Source organism: Aethina tumida, chromosome 7 (genome assembly GCF_024364675.1).
Source record: "Aethina tumida isolate Nest 87 chromosome 7, icAetTumi1.1, whole genome shotgun sequence".
Taxonomy (NCBI): Eukaryota; Metazoa; Arthropoda; class Insecta; order Coleoptera; family Nitidulidae; genus Aethina; species Aethina tumida.
Window position 1 is genome coordinate 14,079,222 of NC_065441.1, and position 22,292 is coordinate 14,101,513.

Below are 22,292 nucleotides of genomic sequence, written 5' to 3' on the forward strand. Positions count from 1 at the left end.
ACGCAACGAATAAATTACAGGAGTCTATAAAATCCATCATTAAAATTATTCTTTATAACAACAAAGTAACACACTGGCTCGCGGTAACGACAGCCTTTTTATGTAGGTTTCAATGCACAAAAGTGTTTACAAAACGACTCCCTTTCAAAATGGTCGGGTCTTTGTGTTGGAGTTATTAAATCAATATTTATTGGCGTGATTTGTAATTTATTAGCCTTTTGAGGAGAAGTATGTGCGAGATTCTTTATTGCAATTTTATTCCGAAATAGGTGATTTAAATGGTCTTAAATGACGTTTAGTCGGTTATATGCTAATTTAATAATCTCATATATCTTTCGTTCAATGTTTTAACATAATTCAATAAGCTTTCATTAAACTGAAACAAAGGTTTATTTTTATTCATGTGTTTTTTGCATTATTTATTCTCATGACCCATTAAAATTTATCCTGAAATGCTTCCAATAAGACAAATTAAACTTGCCTACATAACAAACGTTTGGGAAAAGGTTGTCTTATTGTTTTCTTTCACCTTAAATGAAATCATCTGAAATAGAACTCTACTTTTCCTTCTTATTGAAAATGAGCTAAATCATGATAAACTAAAATACTGCCTTATATTTTTAGATAAATTATGCTTGTTTATTTTTCTACTCCTTAAAGTAAAAAAGTTTCTCTTCCCATTTTTGTCACTTACACCCAATAAGTTACATTAAAATGATGAATAACTTAAACTCCTTGGAAGGTTCTATATGAAAAATTATGAAGTTCCAACTTACATAGAAAATCCTGGCGTATAATTTGTCCATTTTCCTTCCACTTTAAACAAGATAATCGAGAAAGAAATATTTCAAAACTTCAATACACCTTAAAGTTCCTATCTGATGAAATGGGTGATTTAAGTGGTCTTTCTTTCATCCAATATTTTTTAACATAATTCAAGCTTTCATTGAACTGAATCAAAGATTTTTTTGAGATAATCTGAAATGGAAGTCTATTTTTCCTTCTTATTGAAAATGAACTAAATCATGATAAACTGAAACACCACCATGTCTTTTTAGACAATTAAGAACCTCAAAACCCAAACAGCAAATTTTGAACAAAAGCATGTTTATTTTTCTACTTCTTAAAGTGTCCTTTAAGAAAAATGAACATTTCAAGCAAATCCTAATGGAATGAACAAGTTTTTTCCTACCACTTTAAACAAGATAATCGGAATAGAAATATATCCAAATTGTTTATCAATTTCAACACACCTTGAATATCGTATTAAGTAAATCTTGGTGAAAAGTTTACCTATATTTCTTTCTTGCTATAATTTACAATAAGAATATGATAAATTTAAATTTTACATTAATAAAAATTATGAGCCTCTATGTTATATCTACACAAATTCTTCGTGTATAGCTTGATTTTCTTTCATCTCAAATTGATAGATAATTGAAACAATTCTATCAAAATTGCTTATTAACTTCTCTATTATTCCTTCCACTTAGTGATGAAGAGTAAAAAAGCCTAATAAAGCTAAAAAATTGAAGAGATAATTAAAAGACAAATTGATTTTCATAAAACAATTTACTTCACCGTGATGGATGAAACGTGAACCTGACGAATATGAGCGCGAATCTCGCAATCTCCCTGCAAAATTGACCGCGGAATCCGTTAAATTCAGTAATGAAAACAAAAGTAAAAGTGCATGCTTATAATTCCAAGAACAATAATAATCGTAAGTATTGTATGGCCGAGAAGAAAAACACCGGAGAGTGGTATGCCCGATGTAGGTGTATTACACGGTATATGAGTAAAACAAGCTAGTACTCAGGTAACTTTGTTCATGCGTCTGAGTGGACCACACCGTCGTTCCGTGCAGGGTCGGTGCTAGGCGAATTTTTTGCCGCCCCGGGCCGCCCCATCCTGCACCGTCCTCGCAGGGTGGTCCTTTAATTTTCGAGTAAAATGAAGCAACGAGTCTCGCTACTGTTTTCCTTTATTTTGACAAAGGGAGTGTCCAAGATCTTCAAATCAAAATCACATTCTTTATGAAATAGGCTTGGTACAAATTATTTCCTGATTGATTGATGATAATAGTTTGACTTGGAAGAATAATTGAAGATGTAAGATCTAGAACCGTCAAAGTATTAAAACTGTGACAACCTGGAGGAAAAATTGGAGAAGCTTTTCCAAGTAAATCCATCAACAACAACGACAAGCGATGATTGTATTAGTTACTTCCAAGACGAGTTAGAATTTTTATGAGAAGTTTTCTTTCCTTCAACATAACTTATGTTTTGTGTTTATTGGAAGAAGGAATTCTTCGGGCGGTCATTGATTTTTGTTCTCTTAGAACCGGGCCTGGTACCACGGTTGTTTATTTTGTTACGCGGCTATGCCGCATACTATCACGATTAGTCGGTAACTATACAACATAGCCCTGGTGCACGGTGCAAAAAGTCCTCGGCCATATAGAGACTGCAACCGTAAAAATTGCACCGATATGGTTTATAATTGCCACACGAATACACCGGATAATTGGACCATTTTCCAACTCCCAGAACATTTTCTATTTCCATGTAAACACAAAAACATCCCCCATATCGCGTGGAATCAATCAAAACAACACGCCGGCTATGAAGAAACCTTTGTAGTGGCGCTGCTCCTAAAAACGCACGTTGAGGAATTTACCAGACCATATTTTTTTATGGGTGCTCACCACCATTTTAATATCGTTACAACCCGTCATAAAGCATTCTTATTTGCCTTACTGGGGTTGATGTCTTGTTTGATAACAGCGGTCATGAATGAACACTGCATCTATATGCGTTAACTATCTGCGCCCATGTAAATAATCCTTTCCCGGAATTTTGGTAAGTTAAAGTTTCTGAATTGTCGCCTTCTTAAGTAAAAAATAAATAAACAGTTAGACGAAGATTTTTAATACCGTATCCTGTGCATTTGTGTTGATTGTCTAATATTTACATCCTTGGTTTTGGGTTTGATATTTCGGTGGTGGGAATAATAAAAACGGTACAGGAGCCACAAAATTACTGTCGTGCTTTTTAAACACCACAATTAATATTCAAAACTCGGAGCGACTAAATAAATTTATTCACAATTCGCCATCAGTAATTATTCAAAGGTACGTTAGTTAGTTAGAACTAATCTGTAACTCATGGTCAATACGTCTAAAAAATCATGTCCACTAGGAACCTAACTACGTGTCGCCAGTTAAAAATAGAAAAGTGATAGGTGAGAAATTTCTGAATGCAAATTTAGTACTTTGACATCAACCGGAGAGAGATAAGGCCTGATAATGGTGCGATTCTTGAGTTACTGAGAACAGCAATGTGCTGTGTATGTGTATAAGTGAAATTGTAGGCTGCCATCTTACTTTACTGTATTTGTGGGAACCGGCCACGCAAATATTTGATTTCAAAACGAGATGAACGAACTTTTTACCTCGGCTTTATTATCACCGTACCGATAGGTACTGTTTGCACGAAATTTCGCATGGTCCCATGCGTTATTCCAGTACTAAACGGGATCAATTTCGTGGCGGAATGTTCCGTTTTTTGCACATTCGGCTGGATGTATTAAACAATTTATTATCTTCTTTAATTTGTTGTTTTCCGTCATGTGGATAACCCGTCCCGTCCGGTTTAAAGATAATAAGGTATCCTGATACCAATTTTGCGGTAAGTCTTTGGTATTTCGAGTACAGCAAACCTGATTCTTTTTTGTTGCTGAATATATAATTGGAAGGCTGACGCACAATAGGTAAATGATAACTTTGCAGTGGAATAAACATAATATTAATTTAGTTGCTTAACACTGACTTGAATAAATTCAATAACTAACAATTTGTGTTTTGCTTAAAGAATCTCTATTGTTATGCTGATATAAGAATATTAATAAGTATAGTCAAACATTTGAGTTGTTCAATTATATAAAGGATTGAAATAATTGACTTATATAATGATAATAAAGATTATTATAATATTTAATATTATTAAAGAATATCAAAATTAGTTATTTAATTTAAATATTAATCTAATTTTTTTAATATTAGAGTTATAATGAGTGAAAAACAGATAAAAACCCAATATTTCTTGTATGTACATTTAGTCATATATTGAGTAATAAATTAATTATTTACTAGCCCTAATCTATTATTTAATATTTATCTGTTCTTCAATCTGTAAAACAAAAATACACAACATAAATATTGCTTAAAGGTGTGAACGATATTTTAATAATAATATTATTTTATATTTAAACATATTGAAAAACATTTGAATATTAAATCCTTTAAATTGTGTTAATATTGTCAACCACCATAAACATAATAAACATTGTTAATTAATTAATTAGCTCTTTAATTTTAGAGCTTAAAATTTTTATTTTAATATTTTTGAATGTTTTGATGATATTTATTATTTTTATTTAATCTTGATTAATGATAATAATAAAAATGAGTAAAAAAGGAGTAAAATTTTTTCTTCAATGTCTTTTGCTCATTTACACAATGAGTATGAGTAACAAATTAATTATTTACTATATTCATGTCTTAACCCAACATTCATTAATTGTTTTTTAACCCTTCCTGGAAATATTGTCCGCCTATAAAAATTAAATAGGAACTAATAAATTAATAATAACAACAAATCAGATTTCTTGTACAAAAAGCGAGGTGTTATCTGCAAAACAGCTTCCTGGAAGGAAATAGGCTTGGAATAGATTAAGTAAGTTTAAATTTCCGATATAAATGCCAGAATTACTTATTAGAAATATAATAGAGTAATTATTTAAATTGAAATTTACATTCCAGTGGTCATTTATTTTTAGATTTCTTATAATTTTGTGTCAAACAAACATCTTGAATGAATCAGCCGCGTGAATAAGCAATGTTTTAAAACTTCTCCGAATCAGAAGACGGTTTAAACTAAGATACTACTTTTCAAATCGATATTTTAACAAGTGGTGCTTCCCCTGACTACCGAAAATGTTCAATATTCGATAAAATATAAAAATTGACGAAAATTATTGTTGCAAATTGTGAAGCAGAACGGTTGGAACGCCACTTGCCAGCCTTGATAATAAAACGCAACAGACCTAGTTCAAGTCTTATTTTCAGTCCCTGGGGCAATGTAATTGGTGGGTGGTTCTCAAATTTATACATCTAAGATCCAAGATACGTAACACAATATGCTCAAGTCAGCCGATTATCTTATTGTAAATTAATATGCTGTTAATGGGCGATTTCATTGAGTACATTTTGTAGAACCATAATTTAGAGTAATGTCCAATTAATGAGCAAGACGCGTTCAACCTACAAACAACGACCAGTTCCTTTTTTTTTCAACATTATATTAACTTTTACCACGCATAGTTGTGGGTACCTATAATAATTATGTAGTTGCCATGTAGTTATTTTAATGACAAGTGAATGAAACTAACCTACCTCAAAAATACAAACTGAAAACTGGGTTGCATATTGGCAAGCTAATTGTGCTACTTTTGAAAAGATGGCAGTTCTATTGCTGGTACATTAATATGCAACCCAGTGTTACCTGATACGGGAAATTTAAATAATGGCAAATACAATTTAACCGGCTAGATCATCGAAGAAAATAATTAAGTCTTGTATTTTTAAACCAAGCAGAAAAAAATTAAGTGCTTATGCGGTTACCGGTAATTGTCATAATTAAGAATCACTTAAGCTCACCCAAAAAATTGGCATGTCCACGCCCTAGTAACACAAGACATTTGCATATTTCAAAACCGATTTCTCGGTGCAAAACATCAGTCGTGGGGGAATTGCTCGGTGCATTTCATTTTTCGTCGATCGGACTTAATGATGGTGATTTTATGGGGAAAAAATCGGTTTCGCAACTACAATTGTTGTAATTCGTAAATCTATTATGGTGTGAGAAATTTTTAAATAACAGGAACCGCACCGAATCCGGAGGCATGTTGATGCGAAATAAATAATTATATGTGGTGGGGCCAGTAAAAAATTGTGTGTGGTCATTTTTGATACGTTTAATGTGAAGAGATGATTTTTTTTATTATGGTTAAATCGTATATTTTAATTTGGTTTTATTTGACGTGAAATTTTGTTTGGCTCGTTAAGATTTCAATAAAATGTTTACAGGAATTTAAATCACCCCAGTAATATTACACGGTTTATCCGTTATTTTTACTTTCGAATTGAAAGTGGAAAAGTTTTATGCACGATTCAAGTTTATTTGCATTTGTATCAGAAGTAAAACCTATGCGGCTTTAAGTGGAAAAGAAAAATAACTATTTATAGAGAAATGAATTTTGTGGTTTTGATAATAATATATAGTATAGTAAGTACATAATTTTAATTCCTAAATGAATATAATTGTTATATTAGAGACCATTTACATGTTTATTTTTTGGTACAGTTAATATTATGATATAAATATGAGAAGCGTATGTTCCTTCTTCAGTCAACAGTTAACCGCAATCCGAAAATCTGCAAAATCTGCACCACCCATAAACAAACAAATCCTCTTGAAAGCGATCGGAGATCCGATGAGAAGAACCGAACACAAGAGCAGAAAAGAGCAAGAGCAGAGCATCCGCCTCGTGGATTCGAAAATCCGTCCACAGACCGGGGCAGACTGCGGGAGGTACACGATGATGGGACTGGGAGGGTGGTGGAGGGACGCGGTGGGGCCCCAATGCGGCGGCCCGAGTCCAGAAAACAGCTGATTGTGTTATCGTCTGCAGAATGTGTAGTAGGAGCGGCACGGCGATTCCCACGAGCCGACACAAGGACGACGAGTTGTAGAATGCGCCTCTGGCTGGGATGCCAAGTCGATTGCTTTTTCACCGGTTTGGGGGGGACGTTCGTTTTTGGGGGTGGTTAATGGGCGCCACGTCGAGGCGTGTTTTGATCGGAAACAACTGGTTCAGGCCGGACCGGATGCGACTCCAATTTTACTGGAACTTGTTTCGTTTGAAATCAAATCTTTTTTGATATTATAATTTTATATTGATCCTAAATTTATTATTTTTTAAGTTTAATAATTAAAAGTAATTTTAAAAAAATATATTATTTTAAAAAACATTATATAAATTTTAGAAATTAATAAAATTAATATGTTATTTACACTCAATGAATACTCATAATTACGATTTAATTTATGTTTTATTTCTTCTTGAAGTAGTATTATAATTAAGACTTCCTACTAATAATTCTCTTTTAATTAATAAAGTTAAGTTCAAATATCAACATATAAAATCTTGTTGGTTTAAATTATTCATAAAATACTTTTTACTAACAATACTAAATAAAATAATAAACCACAACCAACTGAAACTGCTGGTTTTTGGTTAATATCTCAATCAACATTTCCTGTTCGTTCCATTTAGAATTTGAAATATTCATTTAATATCAAGTTACAACAATTGTATAGTATTATATTTAATTGTGTTTTTGTAATATTCATTAGAAAAACCATATTTGAATTTAAATAATAATTTTCCATGAAAAACTACTAGTACAATAAACTGTTTATAAACATCTTCTACAAACACATTAGGAAAATATGTTACAAATAAAATACCAACCCCACATGTCAATTCCGACGATTACCTTTTTGTTGCATAAGAACGCAACGAGGAATGTGTAAATTAATCACAGGTTATTCCTTCACCGCAAGATATTATTAGCACCAATCGCAATCGATTGAAAACTCCAGGATTTGAGTGTTCGCGAATGCCTCGAATTGTATCGTCGAGTAAATTATCATTGTAAATGCATTACGGGTATGTCGGTCCGAAGCCAACAGTGTCCTTATTTAGTCGCCGTGCAGAATTACAGCTGGATTTTATTATCTCCAGAGGTATTCTAATAATTTATTATCACCTACCACTCTTATTTTATTGCGGCCAAATGGCGAACGTATTCATCCCGACAAGACAATCATTCACCATTTATTGTTTCCACTAATCAGCCGTTTTTTTTAAATGAAACTTTTCGCATGGCATTCTGGCCATGTTTACATGATGGAATCGTTTCGACGTGAATTTTTGTGTGGAATGTTTGTACTATATAAATTACTCAAATATTCAATGATGGAGAATAGGTTTATTATTATAAAGCGGTTACCAATAAATATATTTTTAAATTAATTTGTATTATTAATAGTTTAAACTGCACATAATATTTAAATATGTGAATCGTATAAATTTATATTCAAATTATAATTTGAGATAAAAATTAATTATCAGTTCAACAACCTATTTATTGAAACTACTAATAAAAAATTCTTAGACATTAAAAGCAAACCTTTATTCAAAAAACATCTAGTAGTATTTTTAGATATTGATTAGAAGTAATATTAAACAGGCAATAAAACTTAATTTAGTTAATAGTTTATTAGTTTAAATAATTATTTTTTTATGGAATAAGTAATTAAGATTGTTAATAAATATCTATGACGCACAACTAATTATAAAAAAATATTGTCTAATTTTTTCATAGAAAATGTTGCAATTACTAGTAAACTTATGATTAATAAAATATTCTAATTAAAATTTGAACACAATAAAAGTATAATTTAATTTATAATTTATAAAATATTTTTTACTGAATGGAAATTGTACAAAATTATTTAATATTTATTAGAAATAAATATCAATTCTGGAAGCTATATAAATAAAAATTGATTCACCCTCATGTTTTTATGAGAAATTCTAAATAAACAATTTCAAATGTTAAAGATCAACTATACAATTATTTTGATTTATTGATATTTAAAGCTATTAACGTCATTCATAAGTTAAAAAAATATAATGAAGTATATCGTATTTTTCGGACCATAAGACGCACCCAAAGTTCGAGTCTATTTTCCTATGTAAAAAGTTGCAAACACGGTGATTAAAATCAATAATCTAAAATTTATATAATAATATATAAATTTATATAATAATATATAAATATAAAATTATTTATATAAATAAATTCAATTTTTAAATTTGTTATTTAATATAGGCAATTATACACATGTGCAATGTGGGTTGCCAACTACACCATAAATATTTCAAAGTAGAATAGTGTAACATTTGAACTACATCTCAAATAATCAAATTAATTTTGATGTGGGTTGACAATATTATCTATAAATGTTTCAAAAGTAGAATTAAATAGTAAATTTGAACTACGTCTCAAATTAATAAAGATGTTAATAAACTTTTACTATATCGTTTTAAAAAAAATATTATTATTGTTATTATTATCAATTATTATGAGATAGTTAATAAGTTCCACATAAATTGTATTAATTATTATTTAGAAATAACATGAGTTTTCAAAGGCAGTTGTCAAATATGACATTGAAATGTCATTGGGGTGTTATTATTTTATCTATTATTAGTTTTTAAATTAGTGGAATTCTTGAATTGATTACTAGTTGTGCCCACAAAAAATCCACAAAAATGCGTAGCAGAAGTAATTCGGGCGTCCGCCTGGATTACTACCAACGTTTGGTGCACAAAATCATCATGACCCATCAGAACCCCGTTACCGGGTTGTTTCCCTGCAGCCCCGAGAACACCCACGCCTGGATAAGAGACAACGTGTACTGCATCCTTGCCGTTTGGGGTCTGTCTATGGCATATAAAAAAATGGCTGATCAGGATGAGGATAGAGCCAAGTGTTATGAGCTCGAGCAGTGCTGTGTTAAACTGATGAGGGGGTTATTGATGGCCATGATGCAACAGAAAGATAAGGTGGAGAGGTTCAAGCAAACACAAAACCCACTGGACTCCTTACATGCTAAATACTCATCAGAAACTGGTCAGATTGTTGTTGGAGACACTGAATGGGGCCACTTGCAAATTGATGCTGTTTCATTGTACCTCCTTATCTTAGCACAGATGACTGCCTCTGGATTACAAATTGTTTTCAATTTGGATGAAGTCGCGTTTGTTCAAAATTTGGTGTTTTACATTGAATGTGCATATTGCACTCCAGATTATGGTATTTGGGAAAGAGGTGATAAAACTAATCATGGTTTGCCTGAATTGAATGCCAGTAGTATTGGTATGGCCAAAGCAGCTTTGGAAGCCATGAATGAACTAGATTTGTTTGGGGCAAGGGGTGGTCCTTACAGCATCATACATGTTTTAGCTGATGAAGCCCAGAAATGCCAAGCTGTTCTGCAGGTAATTTACTCAAAATCCATATTTTGTCTATCATTAAAAAAATTTTACTTCAGTCAATGCTACCAAGAGAATCAAACTCCAAAGAAATAGACAGTGGCATCTTGTCAGTGATCAGCTTTCCAGCTTTCGCAGTCGACGATCCAGACCTGATCCAATTCACCAGGGACTCGATCATCGACAAATTGCAAGGTAGATTCGGCTGCAAAAGATTCCTACGTGACGGCTACAAAACTCCCAAGGAAGATCCGAGACGATTGTACTACGAACCGTGGGAGCTGCGCATGTTCGAGAACATCGAATGTGAATGGCCATTGTTTTTCTGCTATCTGATTTTGGATAATGTGTTTCAAGGAAATAAAGAAAGCGCCAGCGAATACACCAGACTATTGGAAGATGTAATTTTCATTCCCTTGTTTTGGAGAATTCGTCTATAATTTTAATTTTAGATTATGGTGAGGACTGATGACGGTTTGAGATTGATACCAGAGCTGTATTCAGTACCGGCCGAATTCGTACCCGCGGAATACAAAGAGCCAGGCACTCAGGATCGCATTGCTTTAGGTCAATGTCCGTTCATGTGGGCGCAATCTTTATACATCATTGGAAAATTACTTCAGGAGGTCAGATTGAAATGCATTCATTGAAATATTTATTATTGTAAATGATTTATAGGGATTTTTAGCTCCTGGGGAGTTGGATCCATTAAACAGGAGGTTGTGTGCGGAAAAGAAACCTGATGTGGTTGTGCAGGTTGTAATTTTAGCGGAAGACAACGAAATTAAATCTAAATTGGCTGAGCATGATATTATTGTTCAAACCATAGCAGAAGTGGCCCCCATAGAAGTACAACCTGCTCGCGTTCTTTCACACCTATACACTTATTTAGGTAGGCCTCATTAAAATTTTGTTTAAAAAAATTATATGATTAATAAATTTTTAGGAAGAAATAAAAAACTAGGTTTAAGTGGACGCAAATCTAGAGATGTAGGCATATTAAGTACTAGTAAATTATACTCTTTGGGTGATAAAATATTTGCTTTTACTCCTCAGGTTAGTAATTGCCAATTAAGAATAAAATTTGATATATTTTCAAGTACCGCGATGAATTTAGAAAACTTGTGGGCTATGGATTTTTCTTCTATATTTAATTTGACTGTATATTCTGAAGAACACATCCTCTCTCCATCTTTCATATTATCATCGTAAACTCTTCCAAACTCTAAATTCATCGCGTCGCAATATTGTATCATTTCACAAAAACATGCTCATAATTTTTGTTGACGATCTCTTAATTGAACACAGTTCACCGACATGGTGAGGAACTATATTGCCTCCGACTACGAGCTAATGATCGATATTTGCAAGAGTGAGATTAATTTTTTGAAGTCTAGCTGGCAAAACATGCTCGGCCGGCCGGTCGTCACTGTGCTCTGCAGACGGCTGCATTTAGGTATCGTGTTTTTTCACAGTTTATTGTATGATTTTGAATGAGGACTTTTAGTTTTTTACTTGGGGCAACCACTAACATCGATTCGTTCTTTGTACATTTTATGCAATATTACGAAACAGAGTACAGGAAGCGGGCTTATTTTACAAACCCCATACTGATGTGATGACACAGGAATACACTATTATCGAGTTGAAATTCCAGTTATTATTTGTAGCCTTTAACCCACTCTGTTGCCTTGTGTCTCATTGTGTATGTAAAGCGGCGGTTTTTTTTGTTTGGTGTGTTGTTGCATGTGCGATTGACACGCGTAGAACTTCGACATGGATGAGTACTACACCAGCCACGACATCGCGTTGCTGGCCGACAAGGTCATCATGCAACTGGCCTTTCTAACAATGAACTGGCGCCACATGCTCGGCCGACCGACCATTACGCTTGTCGCTTCCAAAAATCAATTAGGTAGGGATTGGCACTTTCTCTGTAATACTGGTGGTGCTTGTGACAGGGCGATTCAAACGAGAGAGTCATACCGTACTGAAACTCGAAAGCGGAATAAAAATCTAATTCATTATAGCTATCTAGGATTATAAGATAATTCAGTACCGTACGACTAGATAGACTTTATCCAATAGACAATTAATAATTCTATTATGCCGCTTAATTACGAATATGCATGTTAATGTTTCTAACTAGGGTTATTAGTAACTTTTACAAGGTATTATAAAACTAATACTATATTTCAAAATAAAACAAGCTTTACCAAATATTTAAAAGTACTAACACACTTCCTCAACAATTCCTTGTTTTAGAAAATGGAAAATTGCCATTAGCTATGATAACGACAATGAAGAAATTGAAATCCGGTTACATAAACGGCACCAGGGTTACGCTAGGAAATTTGAACGATTTTCTTAGTACCAGCTGTATTGCAAATCTCAGCTTCCTGGGATGCCATGAAGATGGCCAACCCGACAGTAAGGTTCACTTTTAGTTTCATTTATTTCAATAAACACGTCAACTATTCCAGAATTAAATCCACATGTTCATCAGTACCTGGAGGAACATCTGATGAAATCCTTATCTAACAAACCATCATTGTTAATGCCTTCAGGAGCGAGACCGAGAAATAGGAACTTACGGAGGCGAATGTCCGTCAGAGGAGCTGTCAGAAAGACCAGATCAATTAACGTAGATTGTGAGTACTATTATATAATTGAGTGGTGTTGGTTTTATTGTTGATTCAGATGATATTTTCATGCATCCCATACTGTTGAAGAGAGGTAAATTTCTTTATGTATTATATTTTCATAAAATGAACGGGGATGTTAATTTTTTGTAGTACTGTTTTTACAAAAAATACAAGAACTCTCTGTATTAATGTTAATTGGAATTGAATATTTTAATAGCTGAAACCCTCGGTATGGAAAGTAGCGCGAGTTTGGAACGTAGAGGTTCAATGTTCTTCGCCCCGGCAGTTTGGCACGATTCCGTCGACTCTCCCACCGAATTTGTCCGTTCCCCGTCCCCCGAAGACGCCAAGAAAAAAGACAAACCCACCCTCGCTGCACCTGAGAAACCTAAACTACCCACTATTAGCGTTTCAAGGCACAAAAACAATCCAGAAACTCAATACGCCGACACAGAGGTCGAGGAACTCTTCGCTATGTTGAGGGAGACAGAACACTTAGACGAACAGGGCGATATCTTGCAGTACTTGGTTGATTCCAAGGGGTTGGATTTTAACACTGGCATGTTGGAGTACGGGAAAGTGGTGACGGTCCGGGATTTGCTCAAGGGATTGTACGAGAAGGCCTGTCAACAGAAGATGTGGGGTTTAGTCAGGCATACAGCAGGTAAATTAATATTAATTTCAATTAACTTCAATTATTGGGAACATTAACTTATAGGAATGTTGGGTAAACGAGTGGAGGACCTCGCTAAATCCGTGACCGATCTCCTCGTTCGTCAAAAGCAAATCACGGTAGGCATGCCGCCAAACAACGAACACACAATCACCGCCCCATTGCCCGAAAGCGATTTGCGCATGCTCATTCATGAGGCGTATGGCGAAGACGACAGTACCGCAATGCTGACTCAAGAATTGTTGGTTTATTTGGCCATGTTTATTAGAACAGAACCACAATTATTTTTGGAGATGTTGAGACTTAGAGTTGGTTTGATCATCCAAGTTATGGCGACTGAGTTGTCGAGAACTTTAATTTGTGACGGCGATGAAGCTTCAGAGCATCTACTAAATTTGAGTCCATATGAAATGAAAAATTTGCTGCATCATATTATCAGTGGCAAGGAGTTTGCTATCAGTAGCGGTAGGTTCACTTAATATTATATCGTGCTTATATTAATCGCAAAAATTTATTTTAGTCGGCCGGGGCAACTTTTCCATTGTTAGTAATAAGTCCAGCAGAATTAGTAAGGTATTAAATTTTATTTTTGTAAAGTAACAGTCTTATTTTATCATTTATCGTTACAGAAGAGTCATATAAGTTTGGGAGATACTTCAGCTGATGATTTGCACGAACCAGATCGTCAAGGGCAGTGGTTGAGGAGAAGAAGACTGGATGGTGCATTAAATAGAGTACCTAGAGATTTTTACCCTAGAGTTTGGGGTGTTTTAGAAAGAGTATGTCTACAATATTACATGGTATACAATTCATATATATATATTTTTTCAGTGTCAAGGCATTTCAATAGCAGGTAAAATTTTACCTCAAACTTTAACTCAAGAAATGACACCTGGGGAGTTGAAATTCGCCTTGGCCGTCGAAACTGTACTAAATACAATTCCTCAACCCGAATATAGACAATTAATAGTCGAAGCACTCATGGTACTTACACTTGTGAGTGAATACAACGTTTCACCGACCTTGGGTGGAATTATTGAAGTTGAATTTTTAGTTCATGTCGCCAACGAATTATTTTTAGAAAACCAGGTAAAATATAGTCAACTCAGGAAACTATTTAATCCTAATTATGTTTTTGTAGATGAAAAATGAAGGAGATGCAACACTTTGCTGTGCCAAGCCGGATGATTTCCGTGACAGTAACGGTTTACTATGTGGAGGTGCTGCCAACATTTGTCAGCACTTTTATGATAGCGCTCCGAGTGGCGCATACGGAACAATGACATACATGACCAGGGCAGTGGCTTCTACGTTGGATTGTGTGCCGAAACATGGTGAATTAGACTGTACCATTAGTTAAATTAAAAGTGTTTATAATATATTGAATGGTTAAGTTAATTTTTTTCTAAACTCTAAGCTTGCCATTATCTAATTGGTAGTCTGCGATTTTTGAACATTTAAATGTTAAATTTACTATATATTTTCTTTTAAAAAGCAGAATATAGAAAGATGTCGTAGATAGTTTAGCATTAAAAAATCAAGAGTGACAGATCGTTTAATGTGCCTGTTATTAGTAGAGTCAAGAAAAATTTTAATGAATTATTTTAGTACAAAATATATTTAATATGGGACTGTTCCTGAGAATATATAAATTTGTTGAATTGTTATTCAATGAATATTATTAAATAAATCTGCATCTGTATATTAATGAAGTTTTCTTAAATATCACCCCCCTTTTTATCCTTACAGCAACCTGTTTAGATTCATCAAATTCAAATTTACTAATATTAAAATATGTACAATATCATCATCATTGATGGTATACAAAATAAAAGAACAATATTAATAAAATAATTGTATTAAAATATTTTATACACAAATACAATATATTAATATCGGTAGACATCACTGTCCAAATCATGGAGCTCCATTTCCCGATCTATCCAATCTACATAAAGAGCAACATTCACATACACCCCGGGAGCATTGGAGATCCCACAGGTCAAACCCCAAGAAACTATGCCAACTTGCTCATATCGGTTCGGTTCACCTTTTACTGGACAAATTAATGGACTTCCCCCGTCACCCTTACATGTGTCTTTATTCTGTTCACCACCGGCACAAAGAAAACTTTTGTGAAGGTTGAAAGTTGGTCCCAGTTTCGCCTCTTGCAAACTTCTAAGGCACTTCTCATGCGGCACTATTGGCAGTGTCACCTTCTTCAGAATCGACTGGTACGTACCAGTCTGGTACATATTCTTCCCCCAACCAGAAGCGATGCAATTTTCGCCATATATTACAGGTCTTTTTGGGAGGCATATCACACCAATGTTTTCGTAAAGCTGGTAAGGCTCATTCAATATAAGTATTGCTATGTCATTAGCTAGTGAATTGCGATCGTATCTTGGATGTATGATTACCTCCACAACTTTTCTATCCTGATGTGGCAAAGGCTCGGTCTTAGACTCCCAGTTCCACTCTCCCGCCCTAAGCGAGTACCGCCCATACCTTCCCAAACAATGAGCAGCTGTTATTGCTACCTTCCTATGTATCAGTGATGCGCCGCACTTGTACACGTTTCCATCCAACAATCCCAACATCCATGGAAACTCCCCGAACTCAGCATCACTGTCGGCACCCAAGATTCGAAATCCTAAACCGTTATTGGGTCTCATTTTGCGACTGTTGATGCTGGGAATGTTTCTCTTCTTGCCACAGTCTAGTTTGCAGCACACGTCGAAATCACCGGGGCAAGTTTTACCGGAAGAATTATGCATGGTCCTCGTATCTGCGAAAGCCATTCCTTCTTCAAACAGTCCGCTGAAGTCATCTTTGCATTGCCAAAATGGAACGCACACACAGTTCTGTTCATATAGATTGAACGAATAATCTTCATCAGCGTTGTTACTAAATCCATATACAAATATGGATTTAATAGATAGAAATACAATTACGTGGCCCAGCATCTTGTCGTTTATCATAAAGTAGTAAGCTTCGCTTTCAATTTATATTTATTTGAAAGTATTTTTGCACCTGATGTTACTACCTGTGTAACCATAATAACCAGCCAATATAATCTGTTGATTAAGATTAATCCTATATAAGATTATGTTAAGACGGTATCTGTTTTGGTTGATATATTAAAAAAATATAATAATAAACTCACCAATTAATTGTTACAAAATTTTTAAGTTTCACTGAGTACATTTACTCTGATTAATATTTTTTTGCAAGATATTGTTCCTTAGTTAATCTTAAGAAATGAGTACAACTAGCTTTGCTATATTATGTTAATGTCTGCTAGATAATATAATAAATCACAAAATTGAATCTACATTACATGTCATTCCCCCAGGGGTTATTTATGTTTTTCAAGGTCATGTAAGTCATAGACAGATTATTTACACTTTATACAGAGTGTCTCCGGAAGGTCGGTAGAGAATTCTATTACAAATTTTCGAGGTGAAAATAGTTTAATTGTTTTATCTTAATTCAGAAGTTGATGATTACATGAGGAGATGCACTTTTCTGCAAACGATTGCTCCTAGTGACATTAACAAATTATGCCCATATTCATAAAATCTTATAGTTATCTATATAGTTCATTTACATAAAATACAACAATATTTTATCATAACAACGTAAGTAAAATAAGTCCATATACTCTTATGTTTCTTCTGTCATATCAGAGATTATTACCATTAACAAAAAGATTATGATAAACTTCATTATACGAGAAATGTTGAACATAATATAAGTAAACTTAATTTGAGTTTAATACCTTTCGAAAAATAATTATATTGATTGTAATAATACTTGAATTGAATTGAAATTACTTTTGATTATAAATATTAATAATAGAACGAGCTTGCAACATTCATTTTATGATTTTACAAACCTTGAAAATACGACAAATAACTCATACTTCTGAGACAATTATTAAAAATTACAAATACTTTGTTGAATTATTATAAGAAATAATAACGTTTAACGTTTCAATACTACCCACAAATATGTATAATCAAACAATCTTGGCACCTTTTTGAATCCATCTCTCAACTCTTCATCACCCTCAAAAAGCCGAAACTGAATAACTGATTCAATTTGTCGGAATGATGAAAATGTTTTTATAAGTATCTGAATTAATGTGAACATACATTAAACTATAAATATAGTTTGATAACATACTTGAATAATCATGGCCAGAGTTGCGACGGAGTCTCGTTCATCTGGATTAATAAAAGAATTCATTACTGCTAGTACACCTAGAAATCTTGTTAATGAGACTATATATGAACCCACTGTATTTTTTGAGTTTTCTAGGATTCATGTTGATGTATTGTAAATAACTGAACCAATGAATAATTTTTGACTGTATAACATTGGTCTCTTATAACATACAGTCATGAACAAAGAAATTGCTCGTTGTACCTTTGAATTGACAACCTGATTGTAGTCTGCTAATACATAATTTAATTTTGTGTGTTAGACATTATCTGAGGGAGTTTTGGGATTTTTGGAGTAGTGAATTTAATCGTTTTGTATTTGTCATTTCAGGGATTGACTGTTTAATTCCGGGCCAAGGTTCTAAATGTTTAAACAGTTTGAAAGCTTTTACTTTAAATTTGTAAGTATAGGCAGGTATATAAGTGTAAAAAATTTAAAATGAGCAAAAAAATTTTAATCTACTTAAAATTTTAATAATTAATTAATTATGATCATGAAAACAACGTCTGGTATTATTAGAGAACTAAATTCTAAGCAAAATAAAGAATAATGAATGATTTATATATGGAAACAATTTCTTTTTTAATATTAATCTATTACAAAATAATAATTGATTAAAAAATTAAACAAAAATCTTAAGGCATGTGTCAAAAGCTAGTATGGCTGCTGATGCATGTGTCAAAAGCTAATAATGAATCGGATAAAATAGTGGTTTCTAATGTTTTATCCAAAAATAGGTGAATTACAGAATAAGAAGTACTGTTGAATCAACAATTATTTCTTTAATTATTTCCCACAAATTAAAATACTATATTTTGTTCACAATCTGTTTTGAGTAACATAAATTACCAAACAACAGATTACGTTTAGTTTTGTTCAATTTAATTGAATTCCTGCTTGGTTCAATATACATAAAACTCATACGAAGGAATAATTATCTGAAATACATAAAATAAAAGTAATAAAATTGAATAAGTAACATATGAAAATAAAAGTATAAAAACTGCATTTATCGATATTTGAACTGTAAGCTAGTTTGAGAAATAATGAATATTTTGGCAAATTCTCCATTGTTGATCGTTTTGGTTCAGTTACACGTAAGAAAGTTTCCTGTACATCGCACATATATACACTTTTATTATATATATTTTCATTTACATATTTTTTTAGGGAGCCAGTTTATAAGCCTGATAATTTTGAATTACAACCAATATAATATAGGCGGAAAAGACAAATTTACTTTAAATACTTGTTACTTATTATTGTAGAGGATATCATATTTGTTTAATTTTAAGATTTTAAGATCAAGATTTTCGAAATTTATTCCGAGGAAAAGGAAGTTCGCCGTAGTCACTTGATTAAAAATATTAATCACTTGATTAAATAAATTAATTAATATAAAGGACTGAATTTAGATGAGCGAGGTGACCATTTAGTTGCACCCCTTCCGTCCATCGAGTGTCATCTTTTGTGTCTCCGTCTTCTCCATAGTCAGACCAGTAACGACAATTGTGACGATTCATTAAACCATTCTGGAACAAAGTACACTTGTTCGCAAATCAATCGAATTTTAAATTTTTCGTCAAACTTATTGTTGGTAGGTATTTCACAGCCCCATAATTTTCTAAACGGGTGGGCCGATTTTTAAAAACTAAGTACCAATGTATCGGGAAATAAAATTCCTTTTTAATGACTGAAAAAATAATTTTTAAACCAATTTAATATTTCAATATTGATAAATTCTCAACACAGAAACGTAAAAATATTGGGATCTGACTCGCAGAGGAAGATTTTACCAAAAAATTGCAGCAATAATGTTATAAAAATATAAAGTATTGTAATCACATTATATTAAAATATGTAATTGATAAATGTGGATTTGAATATATTACAAATAGTTTTAACAATTTTTTAACAAAATAAAAAATATATTAGAAGAAGCACAACATTGTAAATGTTTGTAAAATTTTATTCCAAAATAAAAATTAGCGTGATACAAAAATATGTTTAGAAGCTGCTCAGAGACCCATTACAATTATTTAATATTAAAACTTAAATAGTTAAAATGTTAAAATCCTATAGAAATTATATTTTATAGATATTATTATTATATATACAAATAAAATTTTAATTAAATAAAGATTGATATGAAAGTAAATGAAAACCTTTAGATAGTTTTAGATATTTAAATATAAGTAAGTAAATTAGTGTATAGAAAAAGAATCATTTTTATGCATCAAGTGTTTTTACAATCAATATTAAAAAAATAAATTAACAATATGTAATAATCTTATTCATTTCAATAACCATAAATCATTCTGAAAATTCGATTGAATGATTTATTACTTTAGAAATTTATTTAAAAGAAGGTATACCATAAAAAAATTGAAGGATATACAATTAGGTTTTTGTCTTTGCTTTCAGAAAATTAAGTTTGTTTATTTAAAATGAAATTTATTATAATATTTTTTTTGGCAGTGATTTTAGTGTCACTGCAAGAAGGGTAAGAAATTTTATCTTTATTGTTCCATCGTAAGTTTTTATTGTTTTTTAGAGAATCTCGTACAATTAAATTAAGACCAAATGATTCCATATATCCACCAAGACGACAGATAATAACAATATCAAATCATTCAGAAGAGTCAGATGAATCAGATGAATCAGGTACGTATATACAATTTAGAATTTAGTGTTTTATTTATTGATTTGTTATTTTAGGTTCATCTGAAGAGGTCGATAAAAGCCATAAGGTTGTTGTTCCATGGTTATTGGGATTCGACTAAAATCCAGTGTGTTCGACTAATTTGAAAAATAATAATATGCATTTACGTAAACGGAACTTGTTTTCTTTCTATTTAACAAAAAGCAATGGGAAATAACTTATTAAAAATATATTTTATGTCAGCAATACATGTTTTAAACTTATTCAAATTTTAAAATAAATCAGAGAACATTAAAATTATTGCTGTTTAGAAAATATTAGTTCTTATTTAGTCCTTTTTTTTATTAATAAACATACTATATATTTATTGTTGTCAAGTCAAATTTGAATTAGATTTGTGTTTTTAGAACTTATTTTATTTTGTGGTTGAAATCTGATTCTGATTAAGTACCAATCAATATAATATTAACATATTAATATATTTTTCGTTTAGTATAATTATTCAAATGAGATTTTAATAAAAAGGTGCCACATATAAAAGACTCGACCCAAATTTAATAATTTTATTTTATATGTAGTATAATATAATTTTACTCTTAATTTTTAGTAGTTTTTAATAAAAAGTTAGCTCTAATAAATGTCTTAATTTTAATTATTTTATTTTGTGTGGAGTACATAAATAATTTATGTATATTGAATTCTTTTACTCTTAATTTTTAGCAGTAGATCTGATTTAAAATTGATAATAAATAACAATTGAATTGACTACAATAACTATAAAATTTTTTGCGAGTGATTTATTACTTTAAGGATTTATATATAATAAGATTTTTATTTGTTTTCATAACATTATATTGTAAAATGAAATACATTATAATATTTTCTACGTTACTTCTCTTAATACTGTTGCAAACCGTGTAAGACACTTTGACATTATGGTTGCATTTTATTTTATTAAATTATTTTTTTAGTGTATGTGAACATGAAGCAGGAACAAATGAGGAATCCGTGGAAAAACCAAGCACAAGAAAATTGGGTAAAAACGTAATTTTTATCAATAATTTTAAATTTTATCCGATTCATATTTTAGAACCAGATACGTTCAGCAGTAAGATCAACTATTTGAAAAACTTTGTACATGGTGTACAAAATTATTTCATTAATATTTTCTCGTGGATCAAAGGCATAATAAATTAATTGTTTTATTCGAAAATTCTAAAAAAATAAAATTAATAAGGCAAATCCCGACTTTCAATTTAAAAAAGTTACATTAGATAAATTTATGCTTATTATTGATATTTGCTTATAATATTTTTGTATTGGTAATGGATAATTATACATAAAAACAATAAATAATTTATATGTCACTTTCGCCTTACTTTAATTGATTATAATATTTAATTAAAACAGGTTCTAATAAAATGTTTTTAAGAATAATAATTATATTTCAGTTATGGTTGGTTTTATTTTTTCAATCTAAGATCTATACAATTACAAAAAATATTCTTGCGTTTTGCTTAATCACCAGATCAAAATTTTATTAAATATGTTTAAAGAACATACAGTTATTTTGTATATGGAAATAAACGAAAAAAACACTGAATATTTGAAGTACAAACTTGTAATAATCGAAATTAGTTTCCAATCGATATGACGCACAAGGATTTTATTAAAAAATTTAATCACGTAAATATTGATTTAAGTGGTAATAGTTTCAAAGTAAGTTATATTATTATTATTATATTATTATTATTATATTTCTTTTGATAACCGTTTTTGTTTAGGGGCAAGAAACGTAAAACATTTTTTTGTAGTTAACAATAATTTATTTTTTTTATTGTTTCTGGAAGCCAGAAAGTGTTTATAATTAAGTGGTTATTTTAAGATATACATATTA

At 31.6% G+C, this 22,292-nt stretch overlaps 2 protein-coding genes and 2 long non-coding RNA genes across 8 annotated transcripts; 3 read left to right on the plus strand and 1 right to left on the minus strand.

Moving 5' to 3' along the window:
• Positions 1 to 9,383: 9,383 nt before the first annotated feature.
• On the plus strand, positions 9,384 to 14,887 carry LOC109601139 (probable phosphorylase b kinase regulatory subunit alpha). Of its 3 annotated transcripts, XM_020017362.2 has the most exons (15): positions 9,384 to 10,194; positions 10,248 to 10,589; positions 10,641 to 10,814; positions 10,867 to 11,080; positions 11,135 to 11,244; positions 11,956 to 12,103; positions 12,454 to 12,618; positions 12,672 to 12,839; positions 12,889 to 12,924; positions 13,051 to 13,497; positions 13,552 to 13,971; positions 14,027 to 14,079; positions 14,136 to 14,285; positions 14,338 to 14,595; positions 14,648 to 14,887. In XM_020017362.2, the coding sequence occupies exons 1-15, from the start codon at positions 9,466 to 9,468 to the stop codon at positions 14,864 to 14,866; spliced, it is 3,633 nt and encodes a 1,210-aa protein (XP_019872921.1). In that variant the 5' UTR covers positions 9,384 to 9,465; the 3' UTR covers positions 14,867 to 14,887. The 3 variants fall into 3 exon arrangements, with proteins under 3 accessions (XP_019872921.1, XP_019872922.1, XP_019872923.1); XM_020017363.2 differs by lacking the exons at positions 11,956 to 12,103; positions 12,889 to 12,924 and adding an exon at positions 11,497 to 11,644; XM_020017364.2 differs by lacking the exon at positions 12,889 to 12,924.
• Positions 14,888 to 15,348: 461 nt separating this feature from the next.
• On the minus strand, positions 15,349 to 16,843 carry LOC109605444 (phenoloxidase-activating factor 2-like). Of its 3 annotated transcripts, none has more exons than XM_049969588.1 (2): positions 16,673 to 16,843; positions 15,349 to 16,552 (listed from the first exon to the last, which is right to left on the minus strand). In XM_049969588.1, exon 2 carries the CDS (start codon positions 16,485 to 16,487, stop codon positions 15,396 to 15,398), a length of 1,092 nt encoding a protein of 363 aa, XP_049825545.1. In that variant the 5' UTR covers positions 16,488 to 16,552; positions 16,673 to 16,843; the 3' UTR covers positions 15,349 to 15,395. The 3 variants fall into 3 exon arrangements, with proteins under 3 accessions (XP_049825545.1, XP_019877579.1, XP_019877580.1); XM_020022020.2 differs by having other exon boundaries at positions 15,349 to 16,583; XM_020022021.2 differs by having other exon boundaries at positions 15,349 to 16,602.
• Positions 16,844 to 18,752: 1,909 nt separating this feature from the next.
• LOC126266195 (uncharacterized) lies at positions 18,753 to 19,450 on the plus strand. Its single transcript, XR_007548658.1, has 2 exons — positions 18,753 to 18,845; positions 18,904 to 19,450. It is a non-coding gene; the product is annotated as an uncharacterized LOC126266195 (long non-coding RNA).
• Positions 19,451 to 21,173: 1,723 nt separating this feature from the next.
• On the plus strand, positions 21,174 to 21,624 carry LOC109606833 (uncharacterized). Its single transcript, XR_002192127.2, has 3 exons — positions 21,174 to 21,312; positions 21,367 to 21,431; positions 21,486 to 21,624. It is a non-coding gene; the product is annotated as an uncharacterized LOC109606833 (long non-coding RNA).
• The last annotated feature ends 668 nt before the right edge of the window (positions 21,625 to 22,292 follow it).

Excerpts from the sequence above, each read along its gene's own strand:
- LOC109601139 (XM_020017362.2), top strand. The coding sequence starts at position 9,466 with ATGCGTAGCAGAAGTAATTCGGGCGTCCGCCTGGATTACTACCAACGT. Across the intron at positions 13,972-14,026 it reads GGAGTTTGCTATCAGTAGCG|TCGGCCGGGGCAACTTTTCC; the intron begins GTAGGTTCACTT and ends AATTTATTTTAG. Across the intron at positions 14,596-14,647 it reads AATTATTTTTAGAAAACCAG|ATGAAAAATGAAGGAGATGC; the intron begins GTAAAATATAGT and ends ATGTTTTTGTAG.
- LOC109605444 (XM_049969588.1), bottom strand. The coding sequence starts at position 16,487 with ATGATAAACGACAAGATGCTGGGCCACGTAATTGTATTTCTATCTATT.